This window comes from Mustelus asterias, chromosome 24, assembly GCF_964213995.1.
Source record: "Mustelus asterias chromosome 24, sMusAst1.hap1.1, whole genome shotgun sequence".
Lineage (NCBI taxonomy): Eukaryota > Metazoa > Chordata > Chondrichthyes > Carcharhiniformes > Triakidae > Mustelus > Mustelus asterias.
The window spans coordinates 7,661,765-7,686,953 of record NC_135824.1 but is presented as its reverse complement, the minus strand read 5'-3'; the positions used below and the strand labels follow the sequence as shown (position 1 = coordinate 7,686,953).

Below are 25,189 nucleotides of genomic sequence, written 5' to 3'. Positions count from 1 at the left end.
CTAGGGGATAATAGCCTTCTTCCAAGTATACAAGTTGTTTCACAACACCACGTAGAACAAAACACACTGTTCACTACACAAGTCACTATCGTTGACTTTTAATGACAACAAGTCCTGATTTTTGTTTTCAGTGTGTACATTATAAGGTTATTTAAACAAAACAGTCACATTTTACAAGAAACGGAAGATCAAAAATGTTACATATCCCTCCCCCTCCACAAAATAGACAGTACAACATTGTAATTCAGTGGAAAATAACAGACAGAAGGGGAGTTTAAAAACCCAATAATGAACCGAATTTTCCAAGTAGCAGCGTGCTGTTAATATTATTGGGAAAATAAATCTGCATCTTGGGAACTGAGTGAAAACAATTACATTAGTTGTACATCCTGAGGAGTAAAATAGTGCAAAGTGCCATGGCATTTTAACTCAATACAAGTCAGATAGATTCTGCTCCATTCTGAATTTTCATTACTATCCCGTCGCTGATTCACACTGCTAAACCTCTTTCTGCTAATCACTTCTCCGACTGACACGTAATAACCACAGAGGGAATGGCACAAGTGTTCCAATTTTTTTAAAACATTTTTTTCAAATTACCACAGAAATCAGAAGCTGCGAATTGATCTGAGATACAGTGTATAATTTATTTTTTTAAAAACAATCCTGCAAAAGCACAGCTCTCGTAGGAAGACAAGTCAAATGTCAAGAGAAAGATCTGTTGGGCTGTGTCAAAAAGTGACAAAGAATATTTATTAGAATGTCCTAACAGTTTTTCTCCTCCCTTTATTTTATCCATTGTTAAGGCGTTTGGTGGTATTGTGATGCATTCAGTTTCACTCTGTGCAATTCTACATGATACTTAGCTTGAAGAGCTTAGCCTTAGCAATGGACCAGTGAAAAATAACATTTAACTAAAATAAAAAGCATATTCCCAGCTACTTCCCAATTCCAAACTCCCTCTTCACGTTGGTTAATTAGGTGACATTGCCACAGGTGTTAGAGACAAATGTTATTAGAAATCTGTTCTTTGGATCTACAATTGGTATTTGTCAAGTTATTTTAATTCAGCACAGTTTACAATTAACTGGTGTCTGCCCCACATTTATGGCTGTAATCTGTCCTTGAGTACCTTATTGCAAGTGACAATACCCTTTTGGTTATCATTCTGAGTTTATGGAATGTAATAAAAACAGGACGAAATGCAAAATTCACAATATTGCTTAATGTTTTAATTTTAAAACGTTTCTCTCTTTTGCACTTCACTCCTCTGAGAACCATGTTAAGGAATAAACTGAACTCACCATTAATGCTCCCCAGTATATAGTTCACCTATAGGAGTCTGGACAGTGACCATTCAACCATGAAGTCAAATCAATTCTACCCACATCCAATAGTCATGCACACATTCCTGATCGATGATGTGTAATAATAACCAAGAGTGGGAAACCCTTCCTGTTTTTTCATTCTATAGTTTAGCAATGATGAGGCAATTTGAGGTAAACTAGTACCTGGAATTTTATTAGTCCAAACTAGCAACTCAAGGTTCTTTCCTCAGCACCCACCAAACTTTACCTCTTACAAGGTCTAGGACAACAGATGGATGGGAACACCATCACCAGCAAGTTCTCAAGTCTCACACCATTCTGAGTTGGAACTATACTGCTGTTCCTTCACTGTCGCCATCAAAATCCTGGAACTCCTTTCCTAATCACAGAATAGGTGCACCTACAACACATGGACTGCAGCGGTTCAAGATAGACCACCTTCTCAGGGGCAATTAGGGAATGGTAAATGCTGGCCTAGCCAGCGACAACCACATCCCGAGTAAATTTTTAAAAATTGCTCAGTGCAATGCATTTAGTCATTGAGCCAAGGACAACTCACAAAAACATTTTTAAAATATTTTTGATCATTTGAATGTCAAAAATTCAAAAATCAACTTTAAAACCATGGCCAATTTAAAATTGGACAGTAAAAAGTCTCACAACGTCAGGTTAAAGTCCAACAGGTTTATTTGGTAGCACAAGCTTTCGGAGTGTTGCTTCTTCTTCAGGTGAGTGAAGAAGGAGCAGCACTCCGAAAGCTTGTGCTACCAAATAAACTTGCTAGACTTTAACCTGGTGTTGTGAGACTTCTTACTGTGCCTACCCCAGTCCAACGCCGGCATCTCCACATCAATTTAAAATTTGCAGAGAAGTCAAAAGAGAATGCTAAATATATCAAAAGAACAAGTCATGGAATCTTTGGGTCAGTGATCGGAAATGAGCCCCAGCAATGGTTGCTGTTGCCAAATGTGCAGCCATCTAGAGAACATTCAGAACAATGTGGCAACCACATTCAGAACCATTTCAGAGTGAGTCCCCACCCTAAACTAAACCAGCCACAATCACAGCTGCTGAAGACTGTGGAATTCTGACTTTGCATGGAAACTCTACATCAATATTGTTCCAATATTCATTCAGCCCAAGACTGCCACAATACTATAGCACCAAGTAGTCTGTAATGACCCAGGGTAAAACATTTAAATAAGCTGAGGCTCCAAAGTGTAAAAGGCTTAAAATGTTATCCTTTGTTTAAAAAGTGACATTTATTCTCCAGGAATGTAACCAGATAGGGAATAGGACACCAAGGTTGTCACATTAGATATTAACTGTTAGCAAGTCATTTTTGGATCTATAGGCTTTGCAACCCCATCAGGTCAGAGGAAAAAATGAGCCAGCACTTCCATTTTGGATTAGCATCCAGGGACATGTTGTGGGTACACTGGATGAAAACATGGCAGGGTTAATAATCAGGATGTGGGTGGTCTAATGCAGTTTGCTGGCCATCTATGCTCAGCCCTGAAGCACAGCCAATTCAATAAGGGCGAACACCACCAATGGACTAAAAACCCCAGCAAGAGCTCGTCTAAGGAGAAAACTGGAAGGATAGAAAGATTCACATTCAAACTCAAGTTGCACTCGGAGACAGTGCTTCCAGTTACACATGCGCTGCTGATTACTGGGTGATAACGACAGCTGGAGCAGTTGCAGAGATAAATTAAGAACATTGCATAAAATGCATCGACATTAAACACATTTTGCTTGTAGCATCTGGCAGAAAAACCATAAATATCCCTAGCAACAGAACTGCATTAGGATTTTTATGAATGGATTAGGGAAACGGGAGACAGAAAAAGTAAATCATTTGGTTGAGGTATCATTTTAATAATTTAGCATCAAGTACAATGTTGTTTCTAAAAATCAAGGATGTACTTCAAACAAAGTCAGGACGATCCCACCCTACCTACAATTTTCGGTACAAGTATTATGATTGCAACATCTCAAAATTAGCTGTTTATAAATTGGTCACCGTGGATCCCTTTGGGTTTTTGTGAGAAGTTACCCACAAAAACATGGCAAAATCTGTGAATGTTTCAGAGGGCTATGGGGAAAGAGCAAGAGGAATGGGACTAACAGTGCAGTCCTTTCAAAGAGTAGGGTGCACTGAAAGGCTGCCTGCCACATGCTGCAAGATTCTATAATTCTGATTCTGTAAAACTTTCCCCTTTCACTGAGGAGCAACCGTTTTGCTCAAAGAAGTGGGTGGTTCTTTTTGGAAGTTTTATGCCCAATGGAAAGAGTGCCTCAATATTCGCAGAAAAGCTCAAAAGTCGCAAATCAAAGTCAAAGAAAGCACCCCTGCCGCAGTCCAAATTGGGGACAATGTTTTACATCTTCGAGTAAGTTTAAAAATGCTCCTTTTCAGAGAAGCAGGCTACAGAATCAGTCATTGAGGAACCAAATCAAGACTCAGAATTCCTGTAGTGCAGAAGAGGCCTTTCGACCCATCGAGTCTGCACCAACTCTCTGACAGAGTACCTTACCCAGGCCCTCTCCCCCACCCAATCTCTGTAACCCCACATATATACCCTACTAATCCCCCTAACATCTTTTGACACTAAGGGACAATTTAGCATGTCCAATCCACTTAACCTGCACATCTTTGGACTGCGGGAGGAAACCGGAGCACGCAGAGGAAACCCACGCAGAAGGTGGAGAACGTGCAAACTTCAGACAGACACCCAAGGCCAGAATTGAACACAGGTCCCTGGCGTTGTGAAGCAGCAGTGCTAAACTGTACCACCGTCCCATCAACGATGGGGGATATGTGAATTCATCACTCCTTCGTCCACAACCCAACCCCCAAAACAACCAAGTTTGAATCACAGAAACATTTTCCGCATTTTTACTCCCATTGTTACTATCCTTGCAGCATTATTTAGCCACGATTAGCAGTGTGAAGAATCCCATTTCGGCAAATACTTCTCTATTTAAGCCAATAGGAAATTCAGATCATTCAAGTAATAATAATTAAACCAGATTCTTCTTTCAATGTTCAATTGGCAATGATCTCTCAATGGGTTTCTCTTTCCCAAAATTCAACCTTAAGTTACAGAATTTAAGTTCTTTTTATATATATATATAATATATATTTCTATAGATTTACAAACAGATAAATTTAAATAAGAAAACAAAGGGTGATCTGAGCAACCCCAGTGTCTGCTCAAGACCAGAGAACTGGCACCAAGACTGATCTTGGTGTGCAAGTAGTTTATAATTTGATCGCTGTATTTGGCTGAGAGAACAGATCCATCTAAAGCAGCAACAGATTCAACAACGAGGCACAATCTGATTTTATTCCATTGGCATTCTTGGAGGGAGAAGGGGTGGGACATGGGCATCTTTTTCCCATTTCTCTCCCCCCCCCCCCAAAATGATTAAAAGCCAGGAAACATGGGTATGGATTCCCGAATGCGTGCAATGTGGAACTAATCTTAAACCTCTGCCCAACAGCCAAATACATATGACACTGCATGTTGATGTTCTCCGATTGCAGCTCCACCCTGTGAGAAAGACTTTCACAACCTTGCTCTTCCCTATGTTGCTTCGTGAACTATGAGCCTTTCACATCTGTGAAACAACAGGAATTTAGAGTCAGTGAGATATTCCAGAAGTATTAAATTTGTTAATTTGAGATTTTACGTCCATGGCATTTTGTCTCCATTCCATGGAGCAGGAGTCGAAACGTGGACCTGCCGCTGTGCACGTCCCGACTACACACTTGCTTTATCAACTGAGCCATTGGAGATGCTAATGAAGCACTAACAAATTCTTCACAAACTGCCTGCGCCAATCATTGAGCTTTTTTTTGACTGAAGCTCATTAATTACAGAAGTACGATGAATGGTCAAATCTTACAGCTAGTGAAAAATACTGGAAGTTGTTCACTTTTAGACTTTGCAGGAGGTTACATAACTAACCCAGGATTGGGTTGAGTTCAATACCCAGATTGGACCTAGCCAAAACGCACAAGTGGCATTTAATTTTCCTTATTTTTTCATGGGATCGGAGTGTTGTTGGCAAGACCAGCATTTGTTTCCCATCCTTAATTGCCCTCGAACTGAGTGGCTCGCTCGGCCATTTCAGAGGCAGTTAAGAATCAACCATATTGCTATGGGTCTGGAATCACCTGTGGGACAGACTGTGCGAGGACGGCAGGTTACCTTCCCTAAAGGGGCATTCGTAAACCAGAGGTGTTTTTACAACAATCAATGATAGTTTCACGGCCACCATTACGGAGATGAGTTTTATTTTAAAATATCCCAGGTTTATTCATGGAATTCAAATTCCATCAGCTGGTACGATTCTGGATTGCCAGGTCAGTGACATTACCGTGACGCCACCATCGCCCCAAATACAGGAATATAATGAAAGAGAAGTTTAAATGATGCACTACCTTGCATTGTGGAGTTGTGCTAAGTTCTGTCCTGACGCAGATCATGGGTTTAGAACATCCCTTTAAATGTGAATTAATTGGAAAAAGGGTAAAATATTACATATAAACTTACATTACAACACAAGATACAGGCCAGAGCCCTAAACCTCTTCTTCACAGCAAGCTTTCAAAAGTTTACAACGGGAACATGAAGGCTTGGGTTGAAGACTTTCAGTAGTGAGTGCTAGGGCGATAGCAGGATGGTCTCCATTTTACAGCTTCACTAGATTGGAGCTCAGTATCAAGCACTGATTCAATACATACAGAAGTTTGTTTCTCATCTCACACTAATTACAGCCCACCCAAAGTGGGGAGATGGGTAGACGCTGAAAGTTCCACAGAACTTCAATGTTATTTAGAATGTTGCAGTTGCAACTGAACTTGAAATCTACATTGAGCAATTTAAGTCGCAAAGTGACACGAGGTGCTGCCGTCAACCCGAATCGATTAGACACACGAGTTAAATTTTCATACAAATGAGCACTCTTTTGACCTCTATACATGCGATCTAAAATAATCCAGCTCCATTAAACAAGGCTGGTCAGAATTGGCTGCTAGTGATATTTCATCGGTGATAGAGCATTTCAAAACTGAAGAATAAGCAAAATAAATGAAAAGTGACATTGTACAGCTTTCCCATCTATTAACTTTAAAATTAATGCATTATAACCACACCATTTTTGTAGAATGCTAAGGAAAACTAATATCGGCATTTTTTGTGCAATTCTTGCTCTATTTCCAAGTATTGATAATTTTGGAGTAACTTGAATGTTTTGTTATGCACTCAGTTCATCTTGACTCAATGCAGTGCAACATGCAAAAGGTTAGTCAGGGCCAAGGGACCTGCAACTCCGGGCCCATTGTTGGACAGACTTCCAAGAAACAATCTGCAACCCAGGTCACTGTGTCGCACTTAATTTTTAAACACCTGTTTGCAAAGAGGATCAACGTCTCATTCAACCAAATAACTCTCACCGACAAGCAGCGATAGCTATGTATTTCTGAATCCCATTCACAAATGAAAATAAAACTTTGAAGGGGGGTAAAACTTATTCCAATGGTTACCACCTGCCCAGCAAGTCTTAATCCCCACTGGTAGGTCAGCACTGTGCTCAATTTCAGGGTTAAGAAATCATCACCAATCCCCAAGAATTTTCTTTGAAGTTGGTCTCTCAAAAATCACAGGCCAAAATAACTGTTGAATATGTTCTAATTGAGCAGCACATTTTATAGATCAATGCAGGTTATTAGATCCATCTTCCACTTGTCTCCTGACCATGTTATATCCTTCCATGGTGCCATGTAGTACTTCCTCATCCAAGGCTCATCGTAACTCATGCGCAACCCCAGATTGAGTGGTTGCAGGGCATCAGCCATGCGGGGGCCTACTCTCATGTGACCGTACACACAAATAGGCAGGATCCCCAACTGATTTAGGATTACATCCAGGCCAAACAGAGCAAGTGAGGTCCTAGAATTGTGCCAAATTCCCATTCATTTTAAAACACTGCTTGAAAGTATACGGGCCTCAACTTGAAAATAAGTGGACATATTAGTGAGAGGCAACATGGTTTTGTGAAGGGGAGGTCGTGTCTCACGAACTTGATCGAGTTTTGCGAGGAAGTGACGAAGATGATTGATGAGGGTAGGGCAGTGGATGTTGTCTACATGGACTTCAGTAAGGCCTTTGACAAGGTCCCTCATGGCAGACTGGTGCAGAAGGTGAAATTGCATGGGATCAGAGGTGAGCTGGCAATGTGGATACAAAACTGACTCGGTCAAAGGATAAGAAGTCTCACAACACCAGGTTAAAGTCCAACAGGTTTATTTGGTAGCAAATACCATAAGCTTTCGGAGCACTGCTCCTTCGTCAGATGGAGTGGAAATGTGCCTCAAACACTGTTTGAGAGCACATTTCCACTCCATCTGACGAAGGAGCAGCGCTCCGAAAGCTTATGGTATTTGCTACCAAATAAACCCCTGTTGGACTTTAACCTGGTGTTGTGAGACTTCTTACTGTGTTCACCCCAGTCCAACGCCGGCATCTCCACATCGGTCAAAGAAGACAGAGGGTAGCAGTGAAAGGGTGCGTTTCTGAATGGAGGGCTGTGACAAGTGGGATTCCTCAGGGATCAGTGCTGGGACCTTTGCTGTTTGTAATATATATATAAATGATTTGGAGGAAAATGTAACTAGATTGATTAGTAAGTTTGCGTACAACATATAGGTTGGTGGATTTGCGGATAGCGATGAGGACCATCAGAGGATACAGATCAGTTGGAGACTTGGGCGGAGAGATGGCAGATGGAGTTTAATCCGGACAAATGTGAGGTAATGCATTTTGGAAGGTCTAATACAGATAGGAAATATACAGTAAATGGCAGAACCCTTAGGAGTATTGATAGGCAAAGGGATCTGGGTGTACAGGTACACAGGTCACTGAAAATGGCAATGCAGGTGGAGAAGGTAGTCATGAAGTCATATGGCATGCTTGCCTTCATCGGCCGTGTTGGGTTTAAAAATTGGCAAGTCATGTTGCAGCTTTATAGAACCTTAGTTAGGCCGCACTTGGAATATAGTGTTCAATTCTGGTCGCCACACTACCAGAAGGATGTGGAGGCTTTGGAGAGGGTACAGAAAAGATTTACCAGAAGGATGTGGAGGCTTTGGAGAGGGTACAGAAAAGATTTACCAGGATGTTGCCTGGTATGGGGGGCATTAGCTATGAGAGGAGAGGTTAGAGAAACTTGGTTTGTTCTCACTGGAGCGACAGAGGTTGAGGGGCGACCTGTTAGAAGTCTACAAGATTATGAGAGGCATGGACAGAGTGGATAGTCAGAAGGTTTTTCCCAGGGTGGAAGAGTCAATTACTAGGGGGCATAGGTTTAAGGTGCAAGGGGCAAGGTTCAAAGGAGATGTACGAGGCACATTTTTTTACACAGAGAGTAGTGGGTGCCTGGAACTCGTTGCCGGGGGAGGTAGTGGAAGTGGATACGGTAGTGACTTTTAAGGGCGTCTTGACAAGTACATGAATAGGATGGGAATAGAGGGATATGGTCCCCGGAAGGGTAGGGGTTTTAGTTAAGTCGGGCAGAATGGTCAGTGCAGGCTTGGAGGGCCGAAGGGCCTGTTCCTGTGCTGTAATTTTCTTTGTTCTTTCTTTGTACAACATTGATACAATGAGCTGAAGGACCTCTTTCTGTGCTGTAAAACTCTTACGACTCTATGATTGCAAGCTGATTGAATTATTACTGTGCTGTACCGGTTGTGAATTTTAGTTGCTGTTGCAACAACTCCAATCCATTTATTCACTAAAGCTTTTAGTAAAGTGAGGAGAAATGTTAGGGCAAAATGTAGCAAGTCCCTTTGTTAACAGCTGATAGACTGTCTCCCTGAAAAGAACATGCTGGGTATTCTGATAACTTGTCAGGGATTCAAACCCTGCAAAAGGACCTTTGGTTCAAACAAAGATATTAGCCAGTAAAACATACAGACTGTACAAGAATAGAAGGTGCAATTCTGGCATGTTTTACACACAGTCCGATTTACTGCCACACTCAGCACTTACTGTAATTGCAGGGTACAGAACTTGCCTTCTACAAGGAGACTCTAAGTAGCTTTCTAGAATCTGTGGCATCACTTGCACACTCTGGTGTTCTTAACATTCCCAACAGTCATATCTCAAAAAGATCAATAAAAAGCTCAATCTTTATAACAACCCAGCAGACCACAGGTCAAATGGATCTCCCTACTCAGTTGTTCACTGGTTAAGCTAGCTGTGCCGTCACAGGAGCCAAGTAATAAAGTTCACCAACTAAATAATTAATCTAAGATGTTTAAGTCCTTTGTTTTAAAATGGATCCTTGGCTGAATATAGACGTATGCTGCCAGTTACTTAGGCTGGAATTGACATTTATCCAGCCTAGCACCAGTCGATATGGGAACAGCATTAACGCTGTATTTAACCTTTCTGATTTATTCCAGCATCACCATACATTTAGCATCTGCTAAAGCAACCCATGAATAGTCGGAATCTGAACGAGCAGAGATTCCCTCAGCAGAATATCTTGCTTGTATTGCAAAGTGAACAATGAATAAACGTCAGGACAGGAAAGCGTGCCATGTTAAAGGTACAAGTCCAAACATCTCGTGATAATGTTCTTAGTACCAGTGCTCCGCACCCTCAAATTGGCAGACAATGCTGGAGAGAAAGCTCTCGATTTATGGTCCTCTCCAACCACAGCATCAGGAGTGAGCAATTCATTTTAGTAACTCCACATTACCAAGTCTTCAGAAGACACAGGAGTGGGTACTAACTACCCCAACACAATTTTTTAAAAATCAATTTTTAAAATTTACACATTTTTAAAGCAATTTTCCAGAATTATTTTTTTTTTAAGAACAGCCACCCTCTATCATATAAGTTCATTTCACAGTCACATGGAAGCATTGTATACAATCAGTGTGGTTACAGTGAGAGATGAGAAAATAAACAGCTAAAAATAAATGTGCAGACCAATTCTACGAAGCGATAGGTGAGGGACATACCTAGTACCAGTTTGGTAAAGAATCATCTGACTATCTTGAGTTAATGAAATTCTACAAACTCTTCCAATGCCTGAGGAATCTGGCTTTTGTAACTGATGTTGTGAATTCGCACGGCTCGGGCAGCCAGGCACTTCAGGCTCATTTTCATCTGAGTCTTAAGGAGGATTTCAGAGACACCGGTGGTGCTCTTGTCCAACGGGGTCTTCTTCTGCTTGTTGGTCATGTCGGCGTGGGCGCCAGCCTCCACCAGGCTGATGATGATGGCGTGCAGTGTGAGGAAGTCGCTGATGGGCCGGTTGTACTGCACGATGATGTGTAGCGGCCCATTGCCGTCCTTGTCCACGGCGTTCATGTCGGCCCCGCAGTCGAGCAGCAGCTTGGTGACCTGTGCGCTCGGGAAGCTGCACACATCGTTGGTGTGGAAGTCGTCCACTGGCGTGCCAGAGTTCACCGCCAGGTGCAGCAGGCTGGAACCTTCCCTGGTCCGGGGATCCAGGTGAATCAGTTTGTAGATCTGCTTGTTGATGCGAGCTCGTTCTTCCTCACCACACTGCGTTTTGGTGGAGATGCACACTAGGTACAAAAAGGTAAAAATGTTGGACTCACAGTTGTCCATGGCCGCATGGATGTCCACCTCGGACGAGTCTTTGATTCGCGACAGCCCCCTTTCTATTTCCAGGACACTGCATTTCAAGACACTCTCCACATCCCGAGCCTTCACCGGCTCATTCAAGTGGATCATCTGAGAAAAGACCTGAGCAAACCGCAGGAGATCTTTGTGGGTGTTTCGGTTGCCTTTCTGTCGCAAGTGCAAGGCATGGAGCCACAACTTGCTGCACTGTTCAAACTCCATGTTGTCCGCATACACAGCCCCCCTGTAAATGATGGGATGTGAAACGTCGATGTTGTCAGAGCCCAGAATCCGCTCACGGACTATCAGCCCCTCCATGTGGAGGGCGTCCCTGTCCTGTCGGATGGCCTCGAGTTCTAGCAGGGTCCTGCACTCAGTCCGCCCGCTGTAAGCCTCGATGGAGGGCAGGGTGGCCTTCTCCATTGGGTTGTTGGGGTCGCGGTGCCGCTCAAGCATGGCCAGGTACAGATAGTGGTAAGTCTTCTCGATGTCGTAGTTCTCTCGGTCGTTGGCGAAGGAGGCGCCGAGCAGCTCCAGCGCTTCAATCCGACTCCTCCGGTCACAGTCCACGTGCGACAGGAGCAGTTCCACCACGTCCGCCTTGCAGCTCTCCGCCGCCACCTTCAGAGGTGTCATCCCGTGGCCATTCACCACCATTGTTGCCCGCCACTTCACCAGCTCCTTCACAATTTCCAGGTGGCCAGCTTCAGCTGCAAAGTGCAGTGCAGTGGCCCCACACTGTGCCTTAGCATTGGGATCTGCGTGCTGCTCCAACAGGTACCTGACAAAACAAAAAACACGGGTCTTAGCACAAAACAGAAAACACTGGAAATACTCAGGTCAGCTAGTATCGGTGGAGAGAAATAATCAACATTTCAGGTCATCAGAACTTTAGACTCACGTACTTCACAAGAAAGAAAATCCCCAAACAGATCAGCAGATACGTGCATCGACTGATGGGACACTGCAGCTTACACTGAAAAGGTTCCAGGTTAAGGGTAAGCTGGGCTGCTTTATTAGCCGATTTCAGCTGAGGCACTTGCCACTGTAGTGCAGTGGTGAATGTATGTTCCTCACACACAAAAGGCCCCCCATTCGAAACCGGGTTGAAATAGTATTAAAATTTGGGGCGGCACGGTGGTTAGCACTGCTGCCTCACTGCGCCAGGGTTCGATTCCCAGCTTGGGTCACTTGTCTATGCGGAGTGTGCACATTCTCCCCACGTCTGCGTGGGTTTCCTCCGGGTGCTCCAGTTTCCTCCCACAGTCCAAAGATGTGCTGGTTAGGTACATTGGCCATGCTAAATTCTCCCTCAAATGTACCCGAACAGGCGCCAGAGTGTGGCGACTAGGGTTTTTCACAGTAACTTCATTATGGTGTTAATGTAAGCCTACTTGTGACACTAACAAATAAACTAATAAAACTTTTAAAATTATTCATTGGGATTTTACAACTAGTCTCAGCACCCATGGGGGACCAGAGAGGAGAAAAGGGTATATATGTATATTTTTTAAATTAAAGCGCAACGGTTCTCTCTTTTCTGCCAGATAATTTGTGATACCCTGCACAGTAAGGGTATGGTTAGATGCCACTCTCCAGTTAGGTTAGATTATTTGCTACACTCACTGCCTAAAGATCACAAATGACTCAGTTAGAACACAGAACATTACAGCGCAGTACAGGCCCTTCGGCTCTCGATGTTGCGCTGACCAGTGAAACCAATCTAAAGCCCCTCTAATCTACACTATTCCAATATCATCCATATGTTTATCCAATAACCATTTAAATGCCCTTAATGTTGACGAGTCCACTACTGCTGCAGGCAGGGCATTCCACGCCCTTTCTACTCTGAGTAAAGAACCTACCTCTAACATCTGTCCTATATCTCTCACCCCTCAATTTAAAGCTATGTCCCCTCGTGTTAGCCATCACCATCCGAGGAAAAAGGCTCTCACTATCCACCCTATCTAATCCTCTCATCATCTTGTATGCCTCTATTAAGTTGATGGGAGCAGATGAAAAACTATACCCCAGAGAAGAGGGAATGTCTCCCAAGCAGAGAAATCAGGCACAGAAAACTAGAGTGAAGGGGAGAAAGGGAAAGCCAGATTCAAGGTCTATGAATAAAGGATAATTGGTCAATTTCAGTCCACAACGAATTAACAGAGGGAGTAAATGTTGGACATTGCAGGCGCTGCCTTAAGGGGTGGTGAATACAAATTCAATACTTTGGTTCGAAAGTGAATTGAATATGTCTTTGAAAAAGGACATTTTTTGCAGAGTTCTGGAGAAGGAGTAAGGGAGTGGGACTAACTGGATAGCTCTTTCAAATGGCCAGCAGAGGTAGAAATGAGCCAAATGAACCTCACAGCAAGTACCCAGGCCCTGCACAGCAATCCTTGTGAGTTAATAAAGACCAAAGTATAAATTTTAAAAATGAGTAAACCAGCAATTAGACAATGAAGACAGGAGGCAGCTGTATGCACCAATCATTCAGCTCAAGCAGCAGACATTAGCTGAGACCTTAGGGAGCAGTTTCAGAATCAACATGCTAGAGATAAAGCTCGCTTGCCAATGATCTGACACAAATGGTAAATAATTCAACTTGCCCTATTCTGTCAAACACAACGAATTTCCAGTTCAGTTGTACAATAACCAATCTGCTGTATTTGATTCTGAACCACACAAACTAGATGGCAAGGTTTCAAAAAATTCAGCAAGTGCTTGATGGCCCAACACCGCATTACCGTTCCACCCTAAGGCCGCTGTGTCCAGGGACAGTTTGGTTTGATCCTACCACTGCACTGAGCTACTGGACGGTCCAGATCAGCAGTTCAGGCTCTGACAGAAACTAATCGAGCCCCACCTCCCAGAAAGGGCAGGATCAGGTTAACCTCCTCCAGTCCTACCAGCCTCCGACATCTTAGCTTTCCTCTCACTCTGGCCTCTTCCATATCCCCGATTTCATTTGCCATCAATCATCGATAGACATGTCTTCAGCATTATAGGCCCCAACTCTGCAATTTCCACCCTAAACCCCTCGCTCTTTGTGCCGCTCCTTAAAACATGCCTTTTTGACCAGGTTTCTGCTCACCTGCCCCAATACCTTCATTATGCAGCCTGGTGTCAAAATTAGGCTGATAATCACTCCAATCAGGTGCTTGCAATGTTACACTATTTGAAGGTGCTATAAAAATGCAAATTATCGATCGAACCCCAGGAATAGAGAGTCCGAATTATTTACATATGCAGAAAAACCATTAGGTAAAGTAATTAAAGACTGCGACCAACCAGAATCACCACCCAATAAGTGAGAGATATTGAGAAAAACAAGTTACTGCACACCACTGCCTGTCAGCAAGTTTAACTGATTCGCACTGGCGTAATCAATCACTTAATTCCTGACATTATAGTAGTGATCACTTAAACGTTACTTCATTGGCATGGAAGAGTTTGGAGGTATCAATAGGCGTTATAAAATGCAAGCTCTTTTTATAAATGGCGATGGGGCGGCACGGTGGCTCAGGGGTTAGCACTGCTGCCTCCCAGTTCCAAGGACCTGGATTCAATTCCAGCCTTGGGTGACTGTCTGTGTGGAGTTTGCACATTCTCCCCGTGTCGGTGTGGGTTTCCTTCAGGTGCTCCGGTTTCCTCCTGCACTCCAAAGATGCGCGGGTTAGGTTGATTGGCCATGCTCAATTGCCCCTTAGCATCAGAGTGGATTAGCAGGGCAAATACGTGGGGTTACGAAGATAGGGCCTGGTGGGATTGCTGACGGTGCAGGCTCAATGGGCCAAATGGCCTCCTTTTGCACTGCTGGGATTCTATGTTTTTGATGAGCTTGGCAGTGGCAGGACCTGGGGCTAAAGCTGAAGCAGATCACACAAGGTCAGAGGAGGGCGAGTGCTGCAAACTGGTGCTTCCCTGTGGAAAGAGAAAGTGAAACTCAAAGATGCACCATTGCAGCAGACCTCTATGAAACAGAAACCAAATGTAGTAAATACACAACAGCTCCACGTACATCTAAAACACAAAGGATAGGTTAATACTGAATGTGCAACTAAATCCCAGCATGGAAAGAGTGGAAAAACACTAGCTGCTCATTCTTCACCCTAGTAAAATATTCTAATCAAAATAGCTCAAACCATGAATTGTAATAGCATGGAGACCTACACAAAGGGAACAAATTCAAAACACATGTCCAAGAGTGTAAGTGCTCCCAGAAATCGCAGCATTCCTGCTATTACAGTAGTAATCTATGGATCTCATTAGACTGTTTAAAATATCCGCAGGGCTTTGTTCGAAACTCAAGGTCACAGCTATTAGCAAAACAGTTTTAACCCAATGAAACATCTTAACTCCATCAGAGCTTGTATTTATACAACAGCTTTTCACATCTGCCACCAAACACCCCAAAGCTCTCGATAAACACTAATGAGTTAATTTAAAGTAGTCATTGTTGCTGTGTCGTCAAACAACGATCATTTTTCACACAGTAAGATCCCACACAGCAGTGAGATAATGACCAACGAATCTGATTACGAGGGGAATGTTGGCCAGGACATTAGGTAAACTCGTTCCAGCTCGCCTCTGAAAAGTACCTTGGGATTTGTACATATATTTGGCTAAATGTCCCACCTTGCCTCTAGGTTTGTGGCATTCTCTCAGTATTACACTGAAGTATTTGGACCACAATGGATCAGTTTACGTGTTCAGATATTGCTGGGTTCTGAGAGGCTCCCATGAGCTTTCCCATCAGGAGCACTCCTTGACCTAAGAACATAAGAAATAAGAACATAAGAAATAGGAGCAGGAGTAGGCCATCTGGCCCTTCGAGCCTGCCCCGCCATTCAACAAGATCATGGCTGATCTGAAGCGAATCAGTTCCACTTACCCGCCCGCTCCCCATATCCCCTAATTCCCTTATCGATCAGAAAACTATCTACCCGTGATTTAAACATATTCAACGAGGAAGCCTCCACCACTTCAATGGGCAGAGAATTCCAGAGATTCACTACCCTCTGAGAGAAGAAGTTCCCCCTCAACTCTGTTCTGAACCGGCCCCCCCTTATTTTGAGGCTGTGCCCTCTAGTTCTGGTTTCCCTTCTAAGTGGAAAGAATCTCTCCACCTCTAGAGATTGGGGAAACTGGGGTTGTTCTCCTTGGAAAGACGGAGGATGAGGGGAGACTTAATAGAGGTGTATAAAATTATGAAAGGCATAGATAGGGTGAACGGTGGGAAGCTTTTCCCTGGGTCGGTGGTGACGTTCACGAGGGGTCATAGGTTCAAGGTGAAGGGGGGGAGGTTTAACACAGATATCAGAAGGACATATTTTACACAGAGGGTCGTGGGGGCCTGGAATGGGTTGCCGGGCAAGGTGGTGGAGGCGGACACACTGGGAACGTTTAAGACTTATCTAGACAGCTATATGAACGGAGTGGGAATGGAGGGATACAAAAGAGTGGTCTAGTTTGGACCAGGGAGCGGCGCGGGCTAATTGTTCTTTGTTTCTCGTTTCAAGGCTTCATTCTATGATCATCTTGCTGGTGCCAGTACAGAGCAAGACTGCGGATAGTTGGGAACCTGTCTCGGGGGCAGGGAATTCATATGGTGTTCGTGGAAGTGGAAATGAATAGGGTTGGGAAGCATTTTCCGATCAGGGCCAGTGTGATCTCCTGGACTCGTTTCGATCGCCTCAGGGGGTCGGAGAGGAATTTCCCAGATTTTTTTTTTCCCCATATTGGCCCTGGGGTTTTCGCCTCTCCCTGGAGATCACATGGTCTGGAATGGGGGGGGGTAGGGGTGAGTTAATAGGTTGTGATGAACAAAGCATCATAGCTGTGAGGGACAGCTCGGTGGATAGGATATTAGTATGTAGATAGGCTGGAAAATTGGGCGGGGATCCTGGATTCAATCCTGGACCGGGGAGCGGCATGGGCTTGGAGGGCCGAAGGGCCTGTTCCTGTGCTGTATTGTTCTTTGTTCCCTATCCAGCCCCTTCATTATCTTATATGTCTCTATAAGATCACCCCTCATCCTTCTAAACTCCAACGAGTACAGACCCAATCTGTTTAATCTCTCCTCATAAGCTACACCCCTCATCTCCGGCATCAACCTGGTGAACCTTCTCTGCACTCCCTCCAAGGCCAATATATCCTTTCGCAAATAAGGGGACCAAAACTGCACACAGTACTCCAGTTGCGGCCTCACCAGTGCCTTGTACAGTTGCAGCAAGACCTCCCTGCTTTTATATTCTATCCCCCTCGCGATAAAGGCCAACATTCCATTCGCCTTCTTGATCACCTGCTGCACCTGCAGACTGAGTTTTTGCGATTCGTGCACAAGGACCCCCAGGTCCCTCTGCACAGTCGCACAATGTAATTTTTCTCCATTTAAATAATATTCCAATTTACTATTATTTCTTCCAAAGTGGATCTCACATTTGCTAACGTTATATTCCATCTGCCAGATCCTCGCCCACCCGCTCAGCCTGTCCTAATCTCTCTGCAGACTTTCCGCATCCTCCACGCAATTCGCTTTCCCACTCACCTTCGTGTCATCAGCAAACTTGAATACCCTAGATTCAGTCCCCTCCTCCAGATCATCTATGTAAATGGTAAACAATTGAGGCCCCAGCACCGATCCCTGCGGCACGCCACTGGTCACCAACTGCCAACCAGAAAGCACCCATTTATCCCAACTCTCTGCTTCCTGTTAGATAGCCAATCCCCAATCCACGCCAACACCTTACCCCTAACTCCGTGTACCCCAATCTTCTGCAGCAACCTTTTGTGAGGCACCTTATCGAACGCCTTCTGGAAATCTAAAAACACCACATCCACCGGTTCCCCTCTGTCAACCGCACTAGTGACATCTTCATAAAAGTCCAGTAGATTCGTCAAACACGACTTTCCCTTCATGAATCCATGCTGCGTCTGCTTGATCGAACCATTCTTATTCAGGTGCTCTGTTATTTCCTCTTTAATAATGGACTCTAGCATCTTCCCAATTACGGACGTTAAGCTAACCGGCCTGTAGTTACCCGCCTTTTGTCTACTTCCTTTTTTAAACAGCGGCGTAACAGTAGCTGTTTTCCAGTCAGCCGGCACTACCCCAGAGTCCAGCGAATTTTGATAAATTACTACTAACGCATCTGCTATTACCTCAGCCATTTCTTTCAGTACCCTGGGATGCATTCCATCCGGGCCCGGGGACTTGTCTACCTTCAGTCCTATTAGTCTACCAAGCACCACCTCCTTAGTAACAGTAATTGTATTAAGGACCTCCCCTCCCACCCAACTCTCGATCTCTAATATTCGGCAAACTATTTGTGTCTTCCACCGTGAAGACCGACACAAAGAACTTATTTAAAGTCTCAGCCATTTCCTCGTTTTCCACTATTAAATCCCCCCTCTCATCTTCCAAGGGTCCAACATTCACTCTAGCCACTCTATTCCTTTTTATATACTTGTAAAAACTTTTACTATCATTTTTTATATTTTGAGCTAGTTTAGTTTCATAATCTAGCTTTCCTTTCTTAATCGCTTTCTTAGTCGTTCTTTGTTTTTCTTTAAAGCTTTCCCAATCCACTAATTCTCCACTATTTTTGGCCACTCTGTACGCATCTGATTTTATTTTAATACTCTCCTTTATTTCCTTCGTTATCCACGTCCGGTTATCCTTTTTCTTACAGTCCTTCTTTATCACCGGAATATATTTTTGCTGAGTACTTAAAAAAATCTCCTTAAAAATCCTCCACTGTTCCTCAGCTGTCCTACCTACCAGTCTGCTCGCCCGGTCTACATTAGCCAATTCCACCCTCATCCTATCGTACTCCCCTCTGTTCAAGCAGAGGACACTGGTTTGGGACCCTACTTTCTCACCCTCCATCTGTATCAGAAATTCCACCATATTATGATCACTCATCCCAAGAGGATCCTTCACAAGAAGATCCTTAATCCTACCTGTCTCATTGCACAGAACCAGATCCAAGATAGCTCGCTCTCTCGTAGGTTCTGTAACATACTGTTCAATGAAACAATCCCGACAGCATTCCAAGAACTCTTCCTCAAGCCCTCCACGTCCAATTTGAGTCGACCAATCAATATGTAGGTTAAAATCCCCCATGATTATTACCGTTCCACTTTTGCACGCATCCACTATTTGCTTGTTTATAGCCCTCCCCACCTCTAAGTTATTATTTGGGGGCCTATAGACCACGCCTACCAGTGTCTTTCTCCCCCTACTATTCCTTATCTCCACCCACAACAATTCCACGTTTTGCTCCTTAGAGCCTATGTCGTCTCTCACTACCGTCCTGATATTATCCTTTATTAACAAAGCTACCCCACCTCCTTTTTCTACCTGTCTATCCTTCCTAAATGCCTGATAACCCTGTATATTCAGTTCCCAGTCCCGGTCACCCTGCAACCACGTTTCTGTGATGGACACTAGATCATATTCACTTGTATGGATTTGTGCCATCAACTCATTTACTTTGTTTCGAATGCTTCGTGCATTCAGGCAAAGTGTCTTTATGCCAGCCTTTATCTGGACCCGGTTTGTTGAAGCGCTACTAACATCTCCCAAGCCCTCTCCTCCTTTAGCTAGTTGTTTATTCACTATACTCCTGGCATTAGAGTAGACACCTCTCAATCCTATGGTCTGACCTCTCCCCTTCTCTGTTCCCAGTCCACCTGCCCTCTTGCACTGCCTATAACCCTTCTCTGTTTGCAAGCTACCTTCCTCACTCTCAGTCACGTCGCTTTGATCCCCTCCCCCCAACCTATCTAGTTTAAACTCTCCTGGACGCAGTTTGCACACAAGTTCCTTTCCACACAAGTTAACCCTGCCAAACAGAAGGTGTTAACTCTCTGCAAAAGTTTATTTATTAGTGTCACAAGTAGGCTTACATTAACTCTGCAATGAAGTTATTGTGAAAATCCCCTAGTTGCCACATTCCGGCACCTGTTTGGGTACACTGAGGGAAAGTTTAGCATGGCTAATGCACCTAACCAGCACGTCTTTGGACTGTGGGAGGAAACTGGAACACCTGGAGGAAACTCATGCAGACACAGGGAAAACGTGCAGCCTCCACATAGACAGTGACCCAAGCCAGGAATCAAACCTGGGTCCTTGGCGCAGTAAGGCAGCAATGCCAACCACTGTGCCACCGTGCCGCCCTAAGTAACCTGGAAAAACAATTTCCCACCTCTGAGAAACAAAAGGTTCCTCCCACTTGCAACATTCATCAGCACCACAACTTCCAGGCCACTGTACCTTGTAATGTTTAAGGAAAACAGAAAGGAACTTGCACTCATAGCACTCACACACATGTAGGGATGTGCCGGATTGCTCTACAACAAATTACATAGTTTTTGAAATATAATCACCGATGATTTGTGGGCAAGTCCTGGAACCAACTTACACACAGCAAAGTCCAACAAACAATGAATCATAGAATCCCTACAGTGCAGAAAAAGGCCATTCAGCCCATCTGGTCCATACCGACAACAATCTCACCAAGGCCCCATCCCCCCAACAACACATATTTACCCTACTAATCCCTTTAACCTACACAACCCAGGACTCAATTCACCATGGCCAATGTACCTAACCCACACATTTTGGCCTGTGGGAGGAAACCGGGGCAAACTCATGCAGACACAGGGAGAACGTGCAAACTCCACACAGACAGTGACCCAAACTGGGAATTGAACCCGGGTCCCTGGCTCTGTGACTCAACAGTGCTAACTGCCACCATGCCGCCCTTGAGAATGAGGACTAGTTTTTTTGATTGAGAGATAAATGTTGGCCAGGACATCAGGAAAACTCCCCTGCTCTTCTTGGAATAGTACCACGATCCTTTGAACAAAGACATTTGCTTTGGGTTTAATGTCTCATTGGAGGAACTCCAGTAAATCAGCACTTCCTTAGCACCACACTGAAGTATTAGCCTAGATTATGTGTTACTCCCCTGGGCTGAGGCTTGAACCTATGACCTTCTGACGCAAAGATTAGAATGCTACCAATGAGCTGAAGCTCCTGTGTAAAAATAGTACGCTCACAAGCGCAGACATTGTTACACTAGAGACTCCATAGACACAAAAAAGTCAATAAAAGAACAGATATTGCATGCCAAACATTTCCTTGTTGAAAGCTAAATAGGCAAGCATTTAACAGCTGAACAAATCCTCTCAACAAAACAATTAAGCTTTGCGTCTAAGTGCCTCCACATTGACAGAATACATTGTGCATTATATAAAACTTGAATGTATACACAATTGCTTTTTGAAGTTTAATTTACAGTTAGACTACCCTTAACATTTTACTGTCTTGAATACTGCAACCATAGTCTTTATTTCAGCACCACTAAGGTTCCCTGAACTCACTGGCAGCTCAAGGTTGTGAAAGTGCTGACTTAGAAGCAGTGGGGAATTTATCTATGAAAATAATTAGTAATTATAGCAATAGCAACAATGTTCAGCTAACAAGCAATAGCCTCATCCTATTTGGTGCATTGTTTTCTTATCCAACTGCTCCCCAGCGTATGGACGAGTTCTTGTAAATTCAAAATTGTTCTTTTGCATGCAAAAAATTGTGCATTCAAAGTTAGCAACTTAATCAGAACAGCATTTACAAATGGGAGGCCATAATGCTAGGAATGAACTCTATATTGGACAAAGAGTTTGCACATAGATTTAACTGCACTATGTCCTTGATATGTTTGGATATAATTTTGCAATCACAAGGATTGCATTGTGTGCGAATGTGAAGATTTTATTTCATGCGGTAGCTTGAATTGCTGATCATTATTTTATCAGCATTAGCCCATTTATTATAGAGGCTAATGCCAAGGTTAATGTATTCTTAATCAGATATATGTCTACATAATGTTATTCTCCATGCAGACACCCTTATACATACCCCATCGCGATGAAAGAAAGAGTTTTATGACTCTTTATAAACACTCCTTGTGCTAATGTTCCTTGTATATGCCCTTGACTGTTACGTCCCACTGACCATGTGTTATTACACTCAAACATGCGCTGCATTCCATCCAGTCCATAAATGCCAGTAACCTCCACCTTCTTCACACCCTGTCAGCGAACACACACCCCGTCCTACAGCCCTCCCAACACCAACACAACCCCCACTCCTGTCAACCCGACTCACATTTTTCCCACAGCCCTCCATCACCCCTAACCCTTGAAACCTCTCACCCCTCCAACCTTCCCCACACCTCCGCCATCCCTCGCACTCTACCACCCTTCCATTCACCCAGGCCTTTCCACCCAGACTCGACCCACCCCTCCCAACCACATGCGTTCCCCATCCCTGCATCATCTCGACCACCCTGCATTACCTCTATCCCGCCACCAGTATTTCCTACCCACGAGCCTCCCCATCCTACACCCCCTAAAACACTACTACCACCTGACTCCTCCAGCAACTCCCATCCCTCAAACACTGCATTCCTCCACGAGGCTGCATCCCAACACCTCCACTCCACCAGTCCGACCTACCAAGCCTCCCCCCACCTCTCAAACTCTACTACCCTTCCACAAAACCAGCACCCCCACCCTGTGAACACTCAGACCCTCTAGTCTGTCCATCCCCCTTTGCCCCACAATTTCCCTGCCCCCTCTTCACAACCTCCCAATCCACCCCCCCCAGCCCCACAACCTCCCCCACCCCCCCTTCTGCCCCACAACCTCTCCCCCCCCTTCTGCCCCACAACCTCCCCCCCCCTTCTGCCCCACAACCTCCCCCCCCCTTCTGCCCCACAACCTCCCCCCCCCTTCTGCCCCACAACCTCCCCCCCCCTTCTGCCCCACAACCTCCCCCCCCCTTCTGCCCCACAACCTCCCCCCCCTTCTGCCCCACAACCTCCCCCCCCCTTCTGCCCCACAACCTCCCCCCCCCTTCTGCCCCACAACCTCCCCCCCCCTTCTGCCCCACAACCTCCCCCCCCCTTCTGCCCCACAACCTCCCCCCCCCCCTTCTGCCCCACAACCTCCCCCCCCCCTTCTGCCCCACAACCTCCCCCCCCCCTTCTGCCCCACAACCTCCCCCCCCCCCTTCTGCCCCACAACCTCCCCCCCCCTTCTGCCCCACAACCTTCCCCCCCCCCTTCTGCCCCACAACCTCTCCCCCCCCCCCTTCTGCCCCACAACCTTCCCCCCCCCCTTCTGCCCCACAACCTTCCCCCCCCCCCTTCTGCCCCACAACCTTCCCCCCCGCCCCCCCTTCTGCCCCACAACCTTCCCCCCCGCCCCCCCTTCTGCCCCACAACCTTCCCCCCCCCCCCCCTTCTGCCCCACAACCTTCCCCCCCCCCCCCCTTCTGCCCCACAACCTTCCCCCCCCCCCCCCCTTCTGCCCCACAACCTTCCCCCCCCCCCCTTCTGCCCCACAACCTTCCCCCCCCCTTCTGCCCCACAACCTTCCCCCCCCCTTCTGCCCCACAACCTTCCCCCCCCCCTTCTGCCCCACAACCTTCCCCCCCGCAACCCACTCCCCGGCTATCACCCTGCGCCCTCCCCGGGGGGGCTGCTCCTACCTGACCACCTGGGCGTGCCCCTTGTAGGCGGCGATCATCAGGCAGGTGTTGTCGTACTTGTTGGCGATGCGGATGTCGGCGCGGTTCTCCACCAGGTAGCGGACGATGTCCAGGCGGCCGTCGAAGCAGGCGGCCCGGAGCGGGGTGGAGTTGGTGGCCGTGGTGTGGTTGACGTTGGCGCCGTTGGCGACCAGGAGGCGGACCACATCCAGGTGCCCGGCCCCGGCGGCGCACCACAGCGCGGTGGCGCCGTCTATCACATAGCCGTCAAAGCGCACGGTGCCGGTCTGCTCGCTCTCCACGCGGTAATGTTCCAGCAGCAGCTTCACCACCTTGCAGTGGCCGTTGCGGGCGGCGGCGATCAGCGGGGTGGCTCTCTGCCCCCCGGCCGCAGGCCCGGCCCCAGGCCCCGGGCTCACCTGCGCCAGCAGCCGCCGGCTCTCGGCCTCCGAGCGGTTCAGCAGCAGCGCGGCCAGCGTCAGCACCCGGCCCTCGCTCGCCGCCTTGTACACATAGGCCGCCAGCGACTCCATCAGCCACCGGCCGCTCTCCTCATCTCCCCGCCCGCCGCCGCTGCCTCGGCCTCGGCCCGCCGCCCGCCATCCCGCCCGATTTTAACCGCTCGCTTCCGGCCCCTTCCCGACCGCCGGCGCACCGCCTCTAACCTTCCCCACGGCACTTCCGGGAGGCCGGTGTGTAACCGCCAACCGCGTCCGGCCAGAACCAACCAGCCTTCCCTTCCCAAAGTTCAACAAACCCTCCAATTTCCTCTTTTCTGCTTTGAATAAATCTTCTAATTACCCCCTTTACATTTTAAGCACACTTTTCCTACCTAATTCTCCTTTCACATGTTTAAGCACACTTTTCCTCATTCTCCCCTTTCAACAAACCTTTTCTCCATCTATTTCTCTTCCTGACTCCTCCAGCATTGCCAACTCTGGTTGGACACATTCCTGAAGGAATCAGCACATGACTACCCACCCAACCAAATATACCTTTTTTCCAGATCTGCAGTATTGTTATAATAAACAATCAAAGTAAAACGAAAAATAAACACACTATCTTTATTTAGGAAATGTTTTTTCTCTCTCTGGTTGCAGGCAGCTGTGCCTAGCAGATTCATCTTTAACTCCTGGAGACTCCAAGACCATTCTGGAGGGTAGACAACCTCGATTTCCCCTACAAGCAGTGACTAATGCTGGTGTATAGTCTAAAAGTTATCCCTCACATGTATTGTCAACTACCCACCTTGTGCACCAAATGTCACCTTTCCAACCCCCGCTCAGACTTCACGTACAAGTTAAAACACATCTGAATATTAAAATCATAGAATGGTCCAGCAGAGAGGAGGCATTTCTGCCTGTACTGGCTCTTTGTAAGAGCTATCCCCAATTAGTCCCATTCTCTCGTACACTCCCCATAGCCCAGAAAATATCTTCTCACCCCCTAATCCACTACAGCCACAAACAGGGTGTCAGAAACAACTGCTACCCATGCACCTACACAGATCCTGATCATTGTGATATTTTCTCTGCAACCTTTGGGTACACCACATGTAAAATGGAAACTACTGCCAAAAATCAAACACCATCTTCAATTGTTAATCAATTCTGGGCTGAACTATTGTT

General features: G+C 45.8%; 1 protein-coding gene across 3 annotated transcripts; it reads right to left on the bottom strand.

Moving 5' to 3' along the window:
* On the bottom strand, positions 1-24,231 carry fem1b (fem-1 homolog b). 3 transcript variants are annotated; one of them, XR_013500758.1, is made up of 4 exons: positions 23,562-24,231; positions 10,369-11,780; positions 5,782-5,841; positions 1-4,955 (listed from the first exon to the last, which is right to left on the bottom strand). XR_013500758.1 is itself a non-coding variant. In XM_078241248.1 (3 exons), exons 1-2 carry the CDS (start codon positions 24,092-24,094, stop codon positions 10,409-10,411), a joined length of 1,905 nt encoding a protein of 634 aa, XP_078097374.1. In that variant the 5' UTR covers positions 24,095-24,231; the 3' UTR covers positions 1-5,841; positions 10,369-10,408. The 3 variants fall into 3 exon arrangements, 2 of the variants coding, with proteins under 2 accessions (XP_078097374.1, XP_078097373.1); XM_078241248.1 differs by having other exon boundaries at positions 1-5,841; XM_078241247.1 differs by lacking the exon at positions 5,782-5,841.
* Between the last annotated feature and the right edge of the window lie 958 nt (positions 24,232-25,189).